Source organism: Danaus plexippus, chromosome 26 (genome assembly GCF_018135715.1).
Source record: "Danaus plexippus chromosome 26, MEX_DaPlex, whole genome shotgun sequence".
NCBI classification, from domain to species: Eukaryota; Metazoa; Arthropoda; class Insecta; order Lepidoptera; family Nymphalidae; genus Danaus; species Danaus plexippus.
This window is the reverse complement of record NC_083554.1, coordinates 5,468,021-5,489,854: the sequence shown is the minus strand read 5'-3', so window position 1 is coordinate 5,489,854 and position 21,834 is coordinate 5,468,021. Positions and strand designations below refer to the sequence as shown.

Below are 21,834 nucleotides of genomic sequence, written 5' to 3'. Positions count from 1 at the left end.
GATGACAAATAATTTGATTAGACAGATTGCTATAACTATACTTTGTTCAAGAGAATAATAATAATATATTATTTATTATAAATTATTTTAATCAGAAATAAAATAAATAGAATAATAGTTAAAATATTTTTTTTCTCTTTTTAATTCTCATTATCTAAGGTCATATTCATAATGGTTTTTATCTAGTTGATGAAAACAACATATTAATGAATTATAATGCATATGAAGAAAACGTTTTGTTAAAAGTTTACTTTGTTATAATTTTAATCTGTGCAGTAATAAATATAATGGCAAATCTATAATTATGACATAAAAGCTCTATGTTATCTATAGTTCGACTCTGAAGTATATTAAAGAAAGGACGCACGTTATATTAGGGAAAAGTTAATAAAAAAAATTACATATGTAACAAATGGAAATTATATTTTTCTCGGGTTGCGAAGAAGTGAACACTGCTAGAGTATTGTATAAAAAAAGTGTAAGACTTACAATTTTATAGTGAAACCCCTAGAAATCATATTCAAGTAGGCTCGTCTGGAAGTAAGGTTCCTAATTAGTGATGTTGACGTGCGCGAGCGTCGGGCTCTATGAGTGAAAGTTCGAATCTGACTTTTCCAAGGTGAAAATGGGACTAAAACAAGTGAACTAACTAAAAAAGTTTAATGACCGAAATTTAAATGGAGAACGTTGGTTTTCCATCAGGCGGTGAGTGTGGTGAGGAGATTGAACGTGCCCTAATGGATATAGGACCGCTGCTCGGTGTTACCATCAAGGAGGAGGCTCCGGACGAACTCACTGACGGGTCTTCGTCACGAATTAATGTAAAGTTTTCGTTTACACAAAATTACCTCTTATTTTAACAATACATACAATTTAATGTATATATATGTTTTCAGAATGTACTGTCGTAGTAACAATAAGGATTTTTGTTTTCAATTAACGGTTATTATTATCTAGTTATTAGGTATATTGTTATATTGGTATATTGGTTTTGCAGTTAGTTTATAAAACCTGTAAACAATTTAATTTTCAACAGTCTTAAAGAAAAAGTCTGTTTGTTGTCTACCTTTATTATATAAAGAAATTAATAACAATATTCTAAATGACTAACACAGCACCTAACACCTGGAATTGTCAAGCTTTACTTAGAATAATAACAAAGGCAACACTTCTTTTACATTGTTCAAATCATTTATAAACATTTATTAATATGAAATGGGGAGTCATCAGTCAGTCATGGGAGGGATAAGTCATTGCTTAATTAAATATAACATTTATTAAAAAAAAATCTCTGAAAACCTCTTCGTTATCTGTGGACTATCACATTCAGTTGGTACTAATTTATTCATCATTATGAATGATGATGGATATAACCTTATAGTCATAAGTGTATTGAACCAAATAGTTTGACAATATCTAAACTTTTTTTACGATATAAAATTAAACGCTATTACAAACCTGTAGTGGAATGAGGGAAGCATATCCTTATATTACTCAATCACCCTCTGTCTGATATTTCTGGGGTAAATCATCTATCAATCGGAACTGGTAGCAATTTATCCACATTTATTCTGTTTGGTGGCCGGCAATGAAATATATAATGATGAATTAAGTGAGAAGAACTTGGATATTTCATTTTATTAGATCCAATGAATAAAAAGGATGTTAGATGTTTGACTTCAAAACTTATCTGTGGCATCTTAGCTCTTATAGGAATCAACAGATTATTATCAGGATATTTTTTTAACAGCCAGTTTCCTTGCACTGTTCTCAGATATGTTTTGATAATATTGCCCTAACATTATAAGGGTATCAGGTGTTTTCTAAAATTTTGGCAGGTTTTTTGGCCTGTTATTATATTACTCAATTAATTCAGACATCCTAGTAAAAACAGAAGTTGTCAATGCCTTTCAACTTTTTTTGTTATGGTATCATTCCTTTAATTGAAGGAAGATTTAAATTATTATTTTTTTTGATAAAAATAGTGTTGATATGTGCTGGTTCCACTGTCCCCAAGTTAGGATCTGATGAATGGGTCAATGAGAAATCAAATGAAATCTCATAAAAGTGATAACGGTTTATATCTCAATGAGGTTTTGATATGCAGAGAAAGCTGACAACAGTTAGTCAATTTTTATTTCCCTCGGATAAGTAGAATTAGTGTAACTTAGATTTTAAATTTTGTTAACTGATAAACTTACAAAGTATAAATGTTATTTAGAAATGGCCTTATGTATTGGCCTTATATATATATGTTTTTATTACTCATCAATTTTATTACACACACATAAAACCCTCAAAGTTATTGTCATGAAAAAAAAAACGCTTCAAGAGCTAATATTATTCTTTAGATAATTTATTCTATATAAAGCATTTTATTAAATGAATGAGCAAATTCCAGGTAAGTGGCATAGATGGCACAAATCCAGTGGCCGGTGAGGTCAGCAAGACAGAGGAGAATGCTGATTCCCTGGCCTCTCCGACACGAGCCAACTTCCTCAGTACACGCTGTGTATTCTGTAACACACAACTCGCTCAGACAGACGGAGTCCCCAAGCTTATGGAGTGTTTACATTCAGCTTGCGAGCCGTGCATCAAGTCGAAGATTGAGGAGAAGCTGGCCGGTAGCAGGGACTTCTTAGGTAATACTCATAATTTTCAGTTTCTAGTAGATATGGAACATTCTAGTACATCCTGAATTTCTTCTATTACATCCTGAATGTTTCGTATGCATACATTATGTTTATTTCAATCCCCCCTACTCAAAAAGAGGGGTGCTATAAGTTCGACGTAAATGCCTTTTTGTGTGGGTGTCTTTGGCATCGTAGCTATCAAACGTAGTGGCCGATTCCGACGCGGTTTGTTTTATTTAAAAGCCAATTTCCTTCCGGCCCTTCTTACTTATTTTTTTTTATTGCTTCAGCAGAGTAAGATATCAGTTGTTCTACAAAACGACGTAAGACATTTTTGACATACGATTACACATTAAAGCGCATCACGTTTACCAGTATAATTTTTAAGTGACAAGTCATATGTAGGGTTTTTTTTTATTTACAATACAATTTCATCATTATACAATTATATGTGATTATTGTATAATGTATCAGTTTAGGTCCACTCCTGGTTAACTATAGCAGACTATAGTGTTTACAATTCATTCCTAACGAATGATTATATATTTTTTCATATCTATAAAACCTTGATTCACAACTAGCTACGTAGCTACACTGACTTTGTATGTTAATTAGAGTTTTGTAGTTTTGGCACGTTTCACTAGCAAACATACATACATACATTTTCAGTAACAACGTATTGAACCATAAACATAATATTGTCGCAAATACCTTTTATTTGAATAATAAATAATTAAGGATAGTTACGGTTATCAGGTGTCACCTGTGTAGACACCCGCGTGCATGTGCTGTCACAACAATGAGTGTTGATTAGTGTAAGTAGAGGCGAGGCACTATGGGAAAGCCCCATACAAGGCCGTCTCAAAACCGATTCACGTGAAAGTCGTTGTTATGGAGTAAAACTAATTAATTAATTTAGTCTTATAAATGAGCTTTCTTTTCTATATATTTTTTTAATATTTTTTTGATAACCGTAATGTATATAAAAAGGCTTAGAAGCTAACTCATGTTCAGTGATGTGATTTTGGCGTAATACATTACTACGATTCAACGTTCCTCGAAAGTTTTTGATATAAATGTATACGTATTATACATTTTTGATATGCTCATAACGTTTCTTAAATAATATTATGTATAATAAACAAATTAAAATTGACCAATGTATGTCGAGACTTTTGTTGTATTACGATCTTTATATATTAGTTTACACAAGGAGAAAAAAAAGTTGCTCATACTTGCGCCTTTTCTGACACGCTGCCAAAACATATCGCGAGATAAAAATTTTATTTTTTTCTAATATCTTTTTACTTCTCACATAATCATCTGTTATCTATTAAGGTCAAATGGATAAAATGGTCATTACAGTGATGATTATTATTAATAGTTTTTTGTGTTTTTGATATAGTTTTGACCACCTTATTTGATAAGGGTCACTATTTATTAGGGTCAAATTAAAAACAGGTTGCTTATGGGAAGAGTGCAAATATTAGTTTCTTATAATTTTGCATATAGCACTATTTCATTGGCCTATAAACAAAAGGCGAACCCTGAAACATCCACAGTTGTTCGTCAGAAATTCAGTTGCCTTAAAAAAACAGTTAATACCTATTTTCAAATATTCACTGAAGTTATCTGATTTGAAAATAATGGGTGAATTTGTTTGTAGTAAACGAGAGTTGTTCAATTTGTTGATAAATGGACATAATATAGAAGACTACTTGCAAGAAAATTTCAATTTGTGACCAAAGGATATGGCTACATTCAAAGAAATTTGGTATCTAAATGCATGAATGCATGCATGAGAAATGCATCCCGGAAAAGAGAACGCTTTGAAAGTAAGAATGTCGATATAATTGTGAATTTCGTGTTCCACTGGAGTGTCGAGTCACAGATAATGACCCTGATACGTCTGGAAGCAGTGCAGGTGGCAGACCATCGGAACCATACGAAGCATCTTCAGAAAAAACAAAGAAACTAAAAAACATGGAATAAATACAAGAGTACGGGTTGGACTGTGCTCAATGCATATGCTCAGGAGTTGCGGTCTGTGGGTGAGACGGAGGAGGCCACAATTGTTAATATTATACGAACTGCGTCAAAAAATTATAAGAAAAAGTTTCTTAAATTCATAACTGAGAACCCTGAAGACGTTACACCTTTTACAAAGGAAGAAGAACTACGGACATTCATTGACTTAGACCCTAACAAAAAAAAACAGTATTAACAGTACAGTATGGGAAACTTCGAATTGGTTTGGCGGACAAAAACTGCTCAGTGTTTCCTTCTTATCCAACTTTAGCCGAAGCGAAGAAGATGTGTTACCCACCAGATTCGAGCATAACCATTACTAACATTAGTGCAAAAGTCAATCTGCAGGACTTATTGGACCTGTGACACGTATATTACTAATTGGTTCAGTTTACAAAAACGGTTTAAGACGGTTGAAACTATTCTGCAAATGCGGTTGTGACGGGACATCAGGGCAAAGTGAATATAAGCAAGTTTTGCCCGAAGAAAGCGATGCATAATATGAAGCATATCAGATGCGAACTTTTTTATTGCTCCTTGTACCCATTAAACTCATAGATGAAACAACTAATATTGTTATTTGGAAAAGTGAAACTTGCTCATCCGTAAGATATTGCAGATCTATATTGATAGAATTTGCCAAAGAAACTCCTGAAAAAACCGCGTCCATTGTGGCTGATATCAAAAATAGAATTGAAAACCTATCTCCTTCCGTGGTAAATAAGAATGGTGAAGTAATTGAAATTACTCATACCCTATTTTTAATCATGATTGATGGTAAAGTAGCCGAAGTTTTAACTGAAACTCGTTGGAGCGCTTCGTGTACAATTTGTGGTGCTCCTCCTCGGCAAATGGATAACTTAGAGGCAGTAAGACACGAGATGTGAATGAACGTTCGTTACTATATGGACTGTCAACACTACACGCTTGGATTAGAAGTATGGAGATGATTTTACACATTTCCTACAACTCTTTTTTCCAAAAGTGGTCAGCCACTGCACCAGAAAATAAAAAAAACAAAGACGAAAAGAAAAAACTGGTGCAAAAGCGGTTTAGGGAGGAAATGGGACTGAATATCGATAAACCTCGACAAGGCACTGGAAATAGTAATGATGGGAACACAGCTCGGCATTTTTTTTAGAATTACTCTTGCTCAGCAGACATTACGGGTGTAGACGTAGAACTTATAAAACGAATGTACATTATACTACAAACTGTCATCTGGAATGGCTATTGATTCATAAAAGTTCAGTGAATACGCATAGAGTGTACGTAAATATTTATAATAGGTATTATATGCCTTCCTTCGTACATAAAATACTTATTCACGGAGAAAAAATCATTGAGTACTATGCTATTTTACCTATCGGACAATTGTCCCAAGACGGTCAAGAATCCCGCAACAAGGATTACAAAAATTTAGACTTCATCGTTCTGGAATGTGTTCAAGAGCGGCCACCAATACAGACGTGTTCCATACCTTATTGGGCACTTCTGATCCATATATATCAAGTTTGAAAAATAGCTCAGAAACAATATAGAAAGAACATTTCTATGAAGCCAAGTCCCTTCTTGCTATCAACTAAAATCTGTAGGATCTTGTTGAATTTTGTACATTATTTCTTTCTCGTTAGACACTCTTTATACAATGATATTTACTTCTATTTTACGTAAGTAATTTACAAAAAAAAGTATTTTTTCTTATAAATGTTATTTTTTAAGTTTTTAAATTAATAAACATCATTTTCAATTTTTTTTTTCTATTAAAACCTTATACTTTCACGTATATGTGTGCAAAATTATAGATAATTTAGTTTTAAAATAAATGAGATACGGAGTTTTGAGACGAAACACGCGATTTTCCCATAGTGCGTTGTAGCGATCGGACCTCTTCGAAATAAAGGATTCATCAAAAGATTTACAAGATCTCCCTCAAAAGCCCGAGAGACAGACGATAATCAAGTTCAAGGCATTGGTGACGTCAGTATCTGACGTCATGCTTTTACGTCTTCACGTGCATATCACGCATCGCCTGCCAGAATGACCGTATCGGATCTATTAGAACGGATTTATTATTAAGCTCCCATACGAAGGATGCAACATAAATTTAACTTCTCCGTCATACATACTAGTTTTTGTCCGTGACTTCGTTCACGTGAACTATAGAGTGTTCTAAAACAATAGACATGGTAATCCGTCAGCATCGCCACGTCTTTGTAACGGGACCCCATACACTAAACAACTGATGCTATGTCATCCCGTGAGAACCACATAGAATCCCGAGATAAATCATTGTCACAAGTGGCGCCATCTCTACTAATTGTAATATACTATAATCATTAAAATTATTTACGTGACTGGTTATAATTAATTATAATACTGAACCATTGTAATTTTGTAATGGCAACATTCAAGTATCAATTTGTATTTGAAAACTATAAATACTGGCTTAAGCCATTTTGTAAGATATTACTGGAAGTAACGCTGAACATTAAAAATCAAGTCTGAAACTGTACCTCGAACATCATATCTAAACTACGTTAATGTAAATTTTAATCAAAATGCGTTTAGTAGTTTTTATATGAAAGACCAACATACAATTGTTAACAAACTTTCTCATACATTTAATATCATAAAAAAGTATACACCTGATACTCGATTTAGTTTTCATTCCTCTCTATTGTTATGTTTATTTAATTGTTCTGTCAATATCCACAAATCAGGTGCACTGAGATTCAAAAAATTGACCCAACGTATTTATGTACTGGAATAATTCTACGAGCATATTATTATAAAGATGGATTAAGTAGAGTTCTGCTTGAAACGCCTTTGGAAAATTACTTCCCCCCACTTCTATCCATCTCGTCAATACTAGTTATATGTTTTCAAAGTAAAGTAACTTTTGTTCAGGCTCGTTTACTCCTAAAAATTTCAAAGCATACAAATCATTTAAACTTAGGTACAGACTTTCCACGTGTGGGTAGTTCAGGCATGTCTAGGACATAGTTCAGATATGAAATTGTACATAGTAAGACGTATATAGCTCCCTTATAAAGATCTCTTTGCCAAAACAACGGCCTATGATAGAATAATGTATGTCCTTAATGTATTTTTTTTTACCGCATAATATGGAATTTCTTTACGGATTTGGTATAAGTATATATATGGACAAAATGTCGACTTTAAACGCTGTCTCCTTGAAATCTGTACGCTATAATGTTTTCTAATTCACTTCTTTATGATTATTTCTACAAAAGATATTAAGTATTAAATAACATATAGCAGGTATATTCGAAAGAAATTAATATTTTTTGATTTTAAAATTATATTACTGTAGAAAAAATAACAGTAGGCATGGGCTAAAATTATAGTTTCTGCTACAAGGGGACTTCACACCCACTGATGTCACCCGATACTTTAAATTTGATATTAATTTATAAGGTAAATATTTGTAAATAATATTATAAAACATCATATATTCTTCAGATACTTGCCCTTCTGAAGTTATTATGTCGGTACAGAAGGTTAGGAAACGAGAAACCCATATTTCTGCGGTTTCTAATATCAATACTTCACTTACTATTGAAAATTACGAGCTCACTTACGAACTCACTAAACCAAGTTCGTCGTGGATTTGTACGCGGTAGAAGTGGGAGCGAAAGGTATAACGGCTAAATCTTTCCACAACCTACTAAAAGACTTGTACCTGTCCAGAACTAATATCAATTCTTTCTTGCAACGTACTGTAAAGGCAGCCCTAGTAGGTTCATTTCAACTTTGGTCAGACAGAAAGAGGAGCTTGGACAGTGGAGGTGTGCGTTTAACGCGCTTTAGATAGGGGTCCCTTAAACCTACACCTGGGTTGCAAGTCCCAGGCACTGTTAAACCGCAACCGCACGGTGAATCCATTGAAAGCTTAGAGGTTTCGTCTCATTCTCTTGATAATAGAGCACTTTATAAACATTTCAAAAAAAAAATTCACTACAGACACCAGTTACACTTTAATATTGCTATAACAAATTAGTGATAATAATAAACAAATGTTTGTCCGTTTAAAATGTTTCCTATTTTTCAAAATGACTACAGCTCTCAAGTGTTCCGATCACGAATTATTCGTTCCGTACATGGAGGGTGAAAAAATGGCAAATTTTTACAAAAATGTTGAAAGAAAACTTAATGCTTCTGAAGGAAACACTTGTATCCTTATCTTGTAATCTTATCTACCTTTAATAGACGATAGAAATGATCGTCGAGGAAAATAGATTGGTTTTGTAAAAGGCAAGCTATTACATAGTTGGATATGAAACATTTGATGAGTTCGCCAAACTCGGATAAAGGAACGTTTGTTCGGATGCCATCTACTTCGGGTAATAACAGATGAATAAGGCTAGGGACACATCGACAGTATTATTGTTCTGGGACTGGTAGCAGTACATGCAGATCTCGCGGAAAAACTAATTGTTGCTGATAATGTTTTTATTTTAATCTCTTTTATAGAGCAAGCCAGAGCATAATTTTAATGCATTAAGTATTTTATTTATTTAATTTTAACCCTTATTCAGGCATAGAAGTATTCATTGACCACCTAGGTAATTGTAATTTTATAATGATCTTTGTCTTATTTTTAATTCATAAAAAAAAAATTGTAAACCAGTACTCGTATATTTCGTATGAAGCTAAACATTTTTTATTTAACAATTAATTTTGGAGAAAAATCATTATTCAAACAAAGTGGTCACTATAGTCCTATTCCCGTCTGGCGGTAGTATGATATGGACAGTTTCCATTACACAAGAGATGATCTTGAAATAATAATATGATTGTAAATTATTAAGTTTTTTGTAACAAAAGAAGAAACATTGTTTTAGTAGCGTAAAAAAATAATTTAATCATTGATTAAAATAATGTGATCGTCACAGTTTTTACAAAACACTTCATTTGTTGCCGCAGTACCACGTTGATAATAAAAAATTTCCGTTGCAAAAGTACATTTTAAACATTCATCCATTTGTTTTATATTTCATTCGATGTTTATTTATCGGATTAAAACAGTTCCTAATAAAAATAAGGATAATGGAAACAAAACGACAAAGAGCTCCTTTACATTCATAGTGCAATACAACCAATTTTTTTGTCTTAATATTTTTTTTAAGAATCTGATATTGGGTATACATTGTTCAGGTAAAAATTTAGAACACACCATATTTACAAATGTTTTAATGTCATTGCACATGGGGCCTGATTAAGGGTGAATGTAAAGGATTTTAATTTACGAGCGAAAATATTTTATATACAATATAAACATTTTTTTTTTTTTTCAACCACAGCCACTTTTTGACCACAGCCAGGCTCTACCACCTTGGCATATATTATACAATACATACAAGAACAAGAACCCAAATATCCTCCGTTTTCAGCAATAGAAATTATATAAATAAATAAATGCAAAGATACCGAATCTCCAAGTTTTATTGCACCGAATATTGGCTAGAATTTTCGCTATAAATTCTATGTATAGGACGTAATTAGGCTGATTACTTTTATTCATTAAAATGTATTGTGATGAAAATTAAGACCTTTCAGATCAATCAGTAAGCTAACGTGCCATATTGTCTAGTGTAATCTAGGGTCTTCCACGGTCCCTTCATTGAGATACTTATTTCACGTCAAATGAAAATTCATGTCAATACCGATTTAACTCATTGTATACATGGATTTTTTATATGGCAACGATATTGTATACTCTTTTCAAATGTGGTCAGTAATGGCGGAAAAAGTGGCGACAAAAGTTTGGTAACAAAACTAGTTCAAACAAATTTTCGTGAGGAATTAGTACTGATAGTAGATAAACCATGGCTAGTAAGCTGTACAACGCATGGCGTTAATACTGATAGATTTTTTTTATCCAGCTTATTTCGTTGAATTCTTGAAGTGAATATTATGTTCCATGAAGCGGCTTTTCATAAAATCGTTCATCTGGCCTAATGGTGAATGCTGGAAATAATTCACAATTATGCGATGAAAGCTGACTGAAATATCACGTTTGGTACTGTAAGATGATGTGGCATTATCTCATCTGCAATATATAAAATAAAAAGTGTTATTGGGCATTTAGAGTTTCTTATTGATCAAATTTCAGACGCCCAGAAATCACTCAATAAAGACATACAAAATGTCAGTCTACATCGTGCCAGTGAGTCTTGTATGATCTGTTAAAATTAAGGTCCACATAAAAATGATAATATCTTTAGTTTTAAAAAAGACACTTAACACACACGCGCACTAACGGTGGGTGGGTACACAATGTGTCATATTTACGCGCGAACACAAGGGGATCTAAACACATATATATATCAAATTGTTGATTTGATTGATGACACGTTAAAAATTAAATTCCAATAAGTTAAAATAATTAAATTCCAATCTCTTGCCAGTCATTTCAGATTCTCCAAAGAGGTCTTTTTTTATCTAGAATTTAATTTACATTACCTTTTTGTTCACGTCCTTGGTACAGCGATGTTAAGGTCGTCCAGACGAGCTCGGCCGTTGATCCTATAGTTTTCGTTCGGTTTTTATATGTTGTAAATACGTTTTATATGATATCGTTAAAGGTATTTAAATAACGTTTTGATATAAAAGGAACAGTTCACCACAAAATTGCTTAGAATACTTCTTATCATACTTAATCGCGTACATTTTTGCACTTTCCAAATATAATATAATAGTAATTGATGACAAAAATGTAAAATCAAACAGAGAGGTCTTAGAAAAAAATATGCGTGACATTTTAAACGACTTCAAAAAAGGAGGAGGTTATTACCTCGTTTGTATTTGTAATGTTTGTTACCTCAACTGAATAATTTTTTTAATTTAAAGCCTGGTGCTTCTTGTATGGTAACATTTTAGTTCAGTCCAGTTCGGACAATGGAACCCATGGAATAACCGTGTAAAGTAATAGAAAACCTAAAAGTTATCGTTAATTATGTTTAAGATAATGAAACGAGTAACTTCACCGCCGACCAAGTTCGATTGATTTATTTATATGGGTAGACATCCCTGATGGTCCCATGATGATAAGAATAAGATTTCTCGAATATTCCTGGACCTGTTCACCTATTTTCTAATTACACTAGGCAAGAAATAATTTATAATTAAAACCGATTTAAATTTCTATAAAAAAATATATTTGACCAAAAAAAAAACTTATTTTGTCGTTGTTACATATTATCATTTGTAATAAAATAAAGATGAAGCAATAATTATTGAGGATATGAGCCAAAAAGTACTCTAAAATATTATATATATTTGTTTTCTGATTGTATATTAATGGACACTAAATACTCAAGGTCTGTACACATCAATATCCTGTTAAGAAAGATTTTATTTGATTGAAGGAAAGTTATTAACAACTTAACTACGAAGTCCCAAATGACTAACACAGAAACTAAAACCGATAGCTGGCGAGCAATTACTAAGAATAAGACCAATGGAAATCCCCCTTTTATGTGGCTCGAATCTTTATCTATAAAAGAAAGTCGTGTTAGTTACATTATTTATAAGTTAAGAACGGCTTTACGGGATATGCTGAAAATTTATGGAGACGTAGCTTAGAATGAGATAAAGGGCAAGCGATACTTTTCATGCGATCAAAAAAAAATTGATAAAATTGAAAATCTTCTTATTTACTGCCTTTAAGGAGGAAAAGAGTCCGCCCAATCAGCTATACATTTCTAATTTTGAAAGTAACGCAGACGAAGTCGCGGACAAAAACTAGTCACTTATAAATTGTATATTTATTGATATGAAAACGCACTTTAGAACGTAGCTTTTAAAAAATCTTTTTTGTTCTACGATTACTGGATAACATTTCTTAGGGTTGTCAGTATTATCGTTAGATGTCTATAATGTGTGTGTTTTTAAACATAATAAAATTTCGTTAAAAAGGACTGATAAGGTTGACATAGCACTGATTTAAATATAGTTATTCTTTGTAACAGTACGACATTTATTATAGATTTGAATTCAATAAAATTATCATAATAATAAATACAGGATATGATGCGTTTCTGTCATTGTGCCACGCCCGGGAACTGATGTTTAGTCCAAGTTATCATAATCATACTACACACGAACAGTATTCCGTTTCTTATTCAATAATCTACTTTTTTTTAGAGATTTATGAATGATAAACTGTTTACGTTACCTGGACTAAACATGCTGATAGTTCCCATCATCCGATCCCATCCTCCACTTCAACGACGTCCTAAGCCGAGGTCCGGCCTCTTAGAGGCACCCTTGGGACGGGCTTATAAACGGTCGGGCCCGATTAAAATGGGTTGCTCCCATCGGGCCACCCACCCCTCCCGGTGACGCTGTCAAAGCCATTAGGGCTAACTGCTACAGTCAGGTCGAAACTAAAAAAAAACCTGATAATTTGAGTTTTGATTGCGTTAATTTATAAAATATTTTTTTTGTCTGTGAATAATTTAAATGGACGGGGATAGACGAGTGTTGTGATGAAATGATTCTCATATAACAAAGTATAAAAAATATATATCGAGTAGTGACAGAATTGGGACTCGTTTCGTATATCAGCATATGGACTATTAACGTTTCATACAAGTAGTCCTTATTGTTTTTGACATTGATTAATAGCAATTCCTCCAAATAACAAGTTCAACATTATTTTATTTCATTTGAAATGCAATATTTTTCTCATTAAAATTATTTGTACCATGTGAAAGTAACCTGATATGGATTTGATCTTAACGCGTTTTATCTTAATCAGTCTTAGATGTAGGTAAATCTTCAATTTCCTTCGTTTTCATTTTTATCATAAATTATTATTAATATATCAGTCTAATACGATGGCAATGTTCATAAATCTGCTCAAAGGTATACAGAAATAAGGCCCGAGAGCGGCTCTGATATAATTTATTATAAGGTAGACTACCTTTAAGAAAATATTGGAAGATTAGTATTCTCATCCCATTTTGACTACCGCGTGGGCTTCAGCGGAGTTAAATAATACGTACGATCGTGTCCAAAAAGAATCCTCAACAGGTCTAACCTTATGTTATGGACTATGCAAGAAATGTGTTACAATTATTATACTTGCAGCAGTGGACGTCATCTAAAATATATATATATATTTGACTATATTTATTGTATTTTATATAAAATTAATAATATATAATTTATTAGAATTCATGATATCTATTAATTATCGAAGAGAAAATATGTATGTATGTCTGTGTCCAGGGGCTGGTCGTGTAACTATCCGTTGTTCAGCGTGTCGTCTCCACTGCCAGCCGGGGAACATGATCGACCAGCGGTTCGTGATGGAGAAGGTGGCCCTCGATCACACAGGCAACAACGGTAATGAACATACACAATTACACATATCGCTAATAGTTCATTCCGTACTCACAAATATAACTAATTATGTACTGAGTAATACGAAATATGCAGATGATAAATGTTTATGCATAGACAATAATTTAATGTCAACTGTAAAAAAAAATCAATATGTCTTAGAATTCTTTTCATTAATCAATGAAGTTCACTTTAAATTGCACAAAAAGATTTTTTAAGACGCTGCTTTTCTTATGTGCGAATAGCCTACAAGTAGCCCTTAAAACAAATAATCTAATTTAATTTTCACTGAGTTAAGTTTATCCGACTTTATCGTAAAGACCTATTATGCCATGTATTAATAGGTATGTGTGTGTGAGCAGGTTCCCTGAGCGGGGAGCAGGCTTGTAACAGCTGCGAGGACCCGGAGCCGGCCACCAGCTACTGTGTGGACTGTGCAGAGTTCATCTGTGACAACTGTGTACACGCGCACCAGAGGTATCATACAAACATACAGACACACATTGTAATATAACGTATCGCTTGGTCTGTGACGTACACTTAGCTCAACTATAACTTTGTTATACTCCGAAGCAAAAAGTACTGAACGGATGTTAATGATACATTACAGTGGTATGTATGCGCCATACAAAGGAATAACGTGTAGGTGTTAATGGATACATTTATTCGATGAGAAATACTTCGACAGACTTGTATTTTATAAGAGAAAATGCCGCATCACAGGCGACAGGTGTCGCTGGCAGTTGGTTAATATCTGTCATTTCATGCGGATACATTCGTTTGTCTCTCAACTTTATTGCTAAGCCGACGGTGATGAAATCGCTGGTTAGATCTTGTATAGGATACATAATGTTGACGTGTGGCATGTCACTACAGGCTTAAGATCACCAAGGACCACACCATAAAGTGTAAGGAGGAGGCGGTGTCGGAGTTGCAGGCGGCGCAGGCGGGCGCGAGGACGGCTCACGACATGTACTGCAGGGATCACCCCCAGGTACACACACACACACACACACACACACACACACACACATACTAGAGTAATTTGTAGCACACATACACACTAGTGTCACTTGTAGCACACATACAATAATTGCAAAATAGCGTTCAAAATCAATAACTATATAAAAAACAAGCTCTAATAACAAACCAAAGAAAACATATACAATATATTAGATTTTCTCATCTTACAGTGAGTTAAAAAATATTAAATTTAAGATTTAAATGTAAAATACACTATAATGACTCCACTTGTAATAGTGTTCGTGAACGTACATTAAAGAAAAGCATCGCGCGCGCGCGCACGCCCACACACGCACACACGCACACACACGCACACACGCACACACACGCACACACGCACACAAACGCACACACGCACACACATTATACATTCAGAAGCGACGATCGAATCATTGAAAAGAAAATAACAATATTGCATTTGACTATGAGATTTTAATTAAAATGAACAAATACAAAAAGTATATTAATTAACAAAATGCTGGAGCGATGTCACCTTTCCGACAGACAACCGGAAAGTGAGCCGCTGTCTCTTTCGCACACTGCTTATATAGTTTTTTTGAGATGTTCCTTTATATATATATATATATATATATATAATTATTGTCTGTATCAGGAGCGTTTGACGTTGTTCTGTGAGACGTGCGACCGCCTGACCTGCCGGGACTGTCAGCTGCAGCATCACAGAGACCACAAGTACCAGTTCAGCACAGAGATGGCGGCGCAGGTACGCTCTTACACGGACGTTTGTATGAAGGACAACTGATGTAATTGAAATACTCACTGATGCTAGAGAATCGAAGCTTGTCACCATGCGGGTGCCGGGTCCATCATTGCAGGGAGAGGAGCTTCAACAGCGCCTGGGACGTGCGACCCAGGTGTAGGATTAAGGACCCCCATCTAACGCTATCTAAGGTTCTTGTAGCCGATATATCATAAACAGAAGTAATAGTAAGCAACTCTCTCCCCCCAGGCTCGGGGCAGTATCGCAGCCCTACTGTCTGAGGTGAGCTACAAGCGGGTGCTGTTGGGGTCCGCCATGAAGGTCATCAGGGACCGCCAGCTCCTCATAGCTGACAAGAAGAAGGCGCTGGTCCACGAAATCACACAGACTGTCGTCAAGTTAGTCACTACTCATGATATATGACTCGCATAGAGGAATCGTAAATCGACATTCAATCTTTTACGTTATGTTTTGTTGTTAATTTGATTGTAAACAGCGTTAACTAGCTTTCTTTAACTTTTATCCAAGTGTTTGAAAATAACTTTGTATATTAGGGACCCATATATTTATAATATATGTATGTGTGCGTGCGTGTGTTTGTTTGTTGTATTGGTTTCTGACCCAAAAACTAATAACTTTTTGTATCAGTTGCTTACATATATATTTAATATATTCCAGGTTAACGAACGCCATCAACACTCGCGGCAAGCAGTTGGTGTTGCGCCTGAACGAGGTGTGTGACGCCAAGCAGAGGACGCTCAGCGAGAAGAAAGACGCCCTGGAACAACTGGCGGCCATCACCGACCACTGTGTGGACTTCGTTAACGCTGCACTGGAACAGGTATTGACAGATGTAACACATTTTATTTTATGAGAAAGGCGGCGAACGATCAGACAGGCTACTGGCCACCCTTGGTTGTTGAGGAAGATTGAGGGGTGGGAATAAGGAGACGGCAACCGGCTCTCTCACTCGTCGGACGAAACGCAGCCATTAAGGGCTACTTCACGCCGATCTTTTGTGGGAGGGTGGTACTTCCCTGGTAGAACTAGCCTATATTCGAGCTGTTTTAACTGACCCCAGCTAGGGTCTACCACCACAAAAACATGTATTACGGTATCTTTATAAGATAAAAAAAGCTTTAGAAATATATGAAGCGTAGACAAGTTGGTCTCCAAGGACTGCAACACACCCGTTTAAACGTAGACACCAGTTATCATTAGCGACACGATAATCTTTCTATAAGAAAATTCTTGACCGTCCCAGGGCAGCGACACAGCGGTACTCCACAGTAAGCGGGCGGTGTGCGCTCACCTACAGAGGATCAAGAGTCGAAGGGCGGACATACCCAACCCGGAAATACCCGTCCGGATATCACTCGCGCTCGACAAACTACCTGACCTTATCAGAGGTATGAGACAAAGGACAAACACTGATGGCAAGGGACCTCCCCTTTGATGAGACGCTCTGAACCAATTCTGTTGATTGTGTTATTTAAATAATTTGCCAAGAGCTCTCGTGTCCCTCGGGTCCATAATCACTTGTCCTAACATCATCTTTTAATACTATCAGCACTGTCCACCCGACGCTCGTCACCCATCAGAGGGACGTCACTGTTTTTGGTCATTAAATACAGAAAGAGAAGTTAATTCGTTTGTGTCATTGTACGGTAAGAGTAACATTAAAAATGTTTTCAGTGCTTTCAAACATCGGAGCGATAGTGGTGGATGGGAAGGTGGACGGGGGGTCGGGGGGGAGCAGCGGCTCGGCGGGGGTAGGAGGAGCGGCGGGGGGAGGGGCAGCGGCCGGCAACAGCGGGGCGGGGGCTCTGGGGCCCTACCACGCCGCCGCGCCTCCGCACTCCGCGGTAGTCGCCCTGCAGCAGGTCGCCATGCATCAGGTGACAAGATCACGACTGTATACACGAGTGCACGACACTTGCGGTCTATGATATGGAATGTGTATTAAACGAGAGCCGTTGTTACATGCCTCAGACATTGGCGAGATATCAGGTACATGTCGTTGGTGGGCGGTGCGCGGTGTGTGTGTGTGTGTGTGTGTGAGTGTGTGTGACCTATGATTATATAGTCGCTAACCGTCCGTGTGTCCGCCAGTCGTTCGTGCAGGCGGTGTCGGGGCCGGGGAGCGCGGTCGGCAGTCCTGGCGGCGCGGCCTACCTCGGCCTGCAGAGAACGCGCGCCCACACGCCGCTGAGACACCCGCACGTCACCTCCACCACTCACCCTCACCATCTCCACGGTAAGCGGCGACGACACGCACACGGAAACATAATACCGCCCTCGCTTGAGTACCGCTTACACCGCGCTGTGTAGGGATGAACGAGATGAACCTCAACCTGCGAGGCCTGCTGAACGCGAGCGGTGTGAGGCGCGGCCCGCCGCCCGGCCCCGGGCCCGCCACCGCCCCGCCGACGCACGCCATGCAGCACCCCTACCACCAGAGTGAGTCGCACACACCACACGACACTCGCTCGCTTGTATCGCAGACACGCTCCCACGAGGACGGGCCGAGAAGCGACGCGGTATGTAATAATGATATAGGAACGTTTTTCAGTAATGGGCGGGTACGGGAACAACGTGTACGGGAGCGGAGCGCCCAGCGGCAGGAGGAGCGGTGGGCCGAGGACACCTTCGCCCGCCCCGCACCACCCGCCCGCCCCACACCACACGCACCAGCCGCCGCCCGCCAAGTGGCACATCCCGCAACACGGACTGGCCAATGGTGAGGACGAGCGGCCTCATCTAACACTATCACATTCAGAGATAGAGCTTAAATAGTATATAATATAATACACTCTCACCGGTGACAGTGGACATGCTGTCGGTGGGTGTGTCGGAGGGCGGCCTGACCCCGGCGGCCGACTACAAGATAACCCTGGGCCGAGCGCGCGCCACGTCCGCCGTCACCTCCACCAACCCCAAGACACCCAGCCCCAGTCTCAATGTATGGCTATATGATACTAAAGATTTCTATTAGTCACCACATATACACATCATAATTACCAAAGTCTGCAAATTTTTTTATATTATAAGTAAAAGTTTTTTTTATATTATAAGTAAATTTTCATCTTCGTCCTCATTATAAGGAGTACGTGATCACGAGTATAAGTGACGTCAAACAAAATATAATACATGGTGTTCAGTACAGTATGGAATACATGGTGTTGATAATATGTGCCCAGGGGGCGGGCGCGTCGGAGTTGGACAAGGTGTGCGCGGAGTCGGTCCAGGACTTGATGGCTACCATCGCCAAGCTGGACTCCAACGGCGTGCAAGTGGTGGCGGAGGCGGCGGGCGCGGCGGGGGCTAACTCCCCGGCCATCGTGCACTCGTCCACGGACACGGGCGGAGCCCCGGCCGTCGCCGCGCCCGCCGCAGGGGACCCCAACGAGGACTGGTGCGCCGTCTGCATGGACGGCGGGGAGCTCATGTGCTGCGACAAGTGTCCCAAGGTGTTCCACCAGTACTGCCACATACCCACCATCGAGAAACTGCCAGAGTTAGTATTGGGTTATATTATGTATATATACATATGATTCTAAAAAATCATTATAAAATATAGTTGTCATATAAAGCCAGTACTTTTAAATTTTGTTTAATGTTCGTAAATTAATTATTATTGATTGATTTAAACATCCTGCATATATTGTACTTGAATGTGATCCTTATAAATGTAGTCAAAAGCATTTAAGATTTCTGTTTGTAGATAAACCGTAATATATATAACCTGATTCCAGGGAGACGGAGTCTTGGCAATGTCTGTTGTGTGTTAACTTCGCGGAGGAACATGCGTCCGAGGAGTTGGAGGTGGAGGGCGAGTTAGGGAAACGCGGCCGGAAAATCGTGGAGCGGATCACCCTGGAGATGTACTGCCAGTACGAACTGTCGCTAGCCTTCAGAGAGCCCGTTCCCACCACGGACATACACTATCACAACGTGGTGAGGACATCACTCTCGTGTTATTAATTATATATTGTAACAAGTGGCGCCATCTGTGTCTTACTAATTGTAATATACTATAATCCTTAGAAATATTTTTATGACTGGTTATAATTAATTATTATACTGAACCATTGTAATTTTGTAATGGCAACATTTGATTATCAACTTGTTTTTGAAAACTGGCTTCAGCTACTTTGTAAGATATTACTGGACGTAACGCTGAACAAAAAAAAATCACGGCTGAAACTGTACCTCGAACAAAGATTCGTGCGGATGTAACTAGGTGTGAATGTTTGTTGCTCGTCCACGCAAAAACCACTGCACGGATTTTGATGACGCTTTACAGAAATGTAAACGAGATATCGGATTGAGACCTAGGCCAAAGTTAGGTGAAAAATTCTTTGTTGTTCCCGACAGATTAAGGTGTACCGATTTTATGTGTAAGAAGTAACGTGACTATAGATGTCGCTACCATATGTATTGTTTAGGCACACGCTATACATCTATCTCAAAACTTATTGTTGCATATTTTACTAATAAAAAGGTGGCATATATAAAATTTCATTTCTCTTCATGCAATAAATATATAATTATCTGATTCTGCTATGTATTATCACTTGCAATTTGCAATAGCAGAAATTCTCTATACAGATGATTGAGTAGCAATAAAAACGAGTATGTCCCTCCACGTCGTCATTAGTGGATTTAAGATTCATACGAGCGGAGCATGTCGATAAGTATCCATGCCCCGTCACTATGAAGCCCGTGTCGTCCTCAGATCGAGCGCCCCATGTGTCTGGACACGATCCGCGCGCGCCTCCAGCCGCGCTCGCCCTCTCGCTACACCCGCCTGGACCAGTTCGTGTCGGACTGTCGACTGCTGTTCCGCAACGCTTACAAATATAACACGGTCAGCCCTATTACAATATATTATATATTTTATCTATGGACATGTATCGAAGAAAATATGTTAAATGGTCATTTTAGTTTACATTACATATATATATTATATAAAGCTTGTTGTATGTTGATGTTGTGATACATAGTCGTAATTATAACTTGTATAGTCCACAATATGTTCTTGACTCGGGTTGGTGGGGGAAATTGTCATTCGACCGCGGACCCCCTTTTATATGTAACAGTATTTTTGGGTTCATTATCCTATAAATTATTCAACGTCAAGTGTAAACAATATTTTAATGAAGCGTCTCCATACCGCCAGCCGGACTCTCAAGTGTACAAGGACGCGAAACGTCTGGAAGAGTTCTTCGACTCGCAGCTGGTGAAGTGGCTGCCGGAGTTCGCGTACTGGAACGGCGAGGGCGAGCCGCCGAGGAAGCGGCCGCGATGTGACTGACGACCGTCTGCGCCGCCCGCGCACCCTCCGGGCTACCCCCCGCCCGGGGCTCCGCTGACGAGCCTACTGCGGCGCCCTACACCCCACCTCGCCCAGTACGCGCCGCACCACGTGGTGCTAGCCCTGCCAAGATATATGCCGCACTAGTGAACTCATACAATGTGCTAACTTTTGAACCCTATGCAGCAAGACTCTTAACCTCTAAAGGTCAAACGACAAACTGACAGTATCTAGTTGTTAATTTTAAACCTGCGTTCACACTACGGTCTACATGGATCGATTAATGATAATTTGGAAATATGGTACATGTGGTATGGATACCGTTCCGTGTATTAGTATTGGCCAGTAGCAAATACAAAATGACTATACAGTGACTTGTGACAGTTCGTGGAAGTGATATATTAAATATTAGTTAAATAAAAAATATTAACTTTACTGTATAGGAAAACTGTTTCAAACCCTGTCTTAGTTGTGTTAATGTAAAAGTTCCTTTGAGTTTGTGCGTAAACTATTTGTTGGCAGCACTGTTATGTCATAGACTGATTCATCGACCAGTTCCAACATACAACATTGCCTTATTCTTGTTTGTCATTCAACAAAATTAAATTAAATGACAGACATTTGTAATATATTGATCACTGGAATAAAATTGGCAATGAAATTTACAACAGTCTCATAAACGAGGACATCACTGTAATTTATATAATGTTATATTAATTAATGTATTATATGTTCAT

The 21,834-nt window shown here is 37.4% G+C and overlaps 1 protein-coding gene across 3 annotated transcripts; it reads left to right on the top strand.

The window, feature by feature from the left end:
* The first annotated feature begins 328 nt into the window (after positions 1–328).
* LOC116774519 (E3 ubiquitin-protein ligase TRIM33) lies at positions 329–21,798 on the top strand. 3 transcript variants are annotated; one of them, XM_061524807.1, is made up of 19 exons: positions 329–619; positions 703–821; positions 2,402–2,642; positions 13,923–14,039; positions 14,399–14,513; positions 14,913–15,030; positions 15,673–15,783; positions 16,030–16,178; positions 16,459–16,621; positions 17,045–17,189; positions 17,476–17,678; positions 17,893–18,037; positions 18,112–18,240; positions 18,353–18,520; positions 18,609–18,742; positions 18,981–19,297; positions 19,536–19,737; positions 20,519–20,650; positions 20,963–21,798. In XM_061524807.1, the coding sequence occupies exons 2-19, from the start codon at positions 738–740 to the stop codon at positions 21,095–21,097; spliced, it is 2,808 nt and encodes a 935-aa protein (XP_061380791.1). In that variant the 5' UTR covers positions 329–619; positions 703–737; the 3' UTR covers positions 21,098–21,798. The 3 variants fall into 3 exon arrangements, with proteins under 3 accessions (XP_061380791.1, XP_061380790.1, XP_061380792.1); XM_061524806.1 differs by having other exon boundaries at positions 329–821; XM_061524808.1 differs by lacking the exon at positions 18,112–18,240 and having other exon boundaries at positions 329–821.
* Positions 21,799–21,834: the final 36 nt, after the last annotated feature.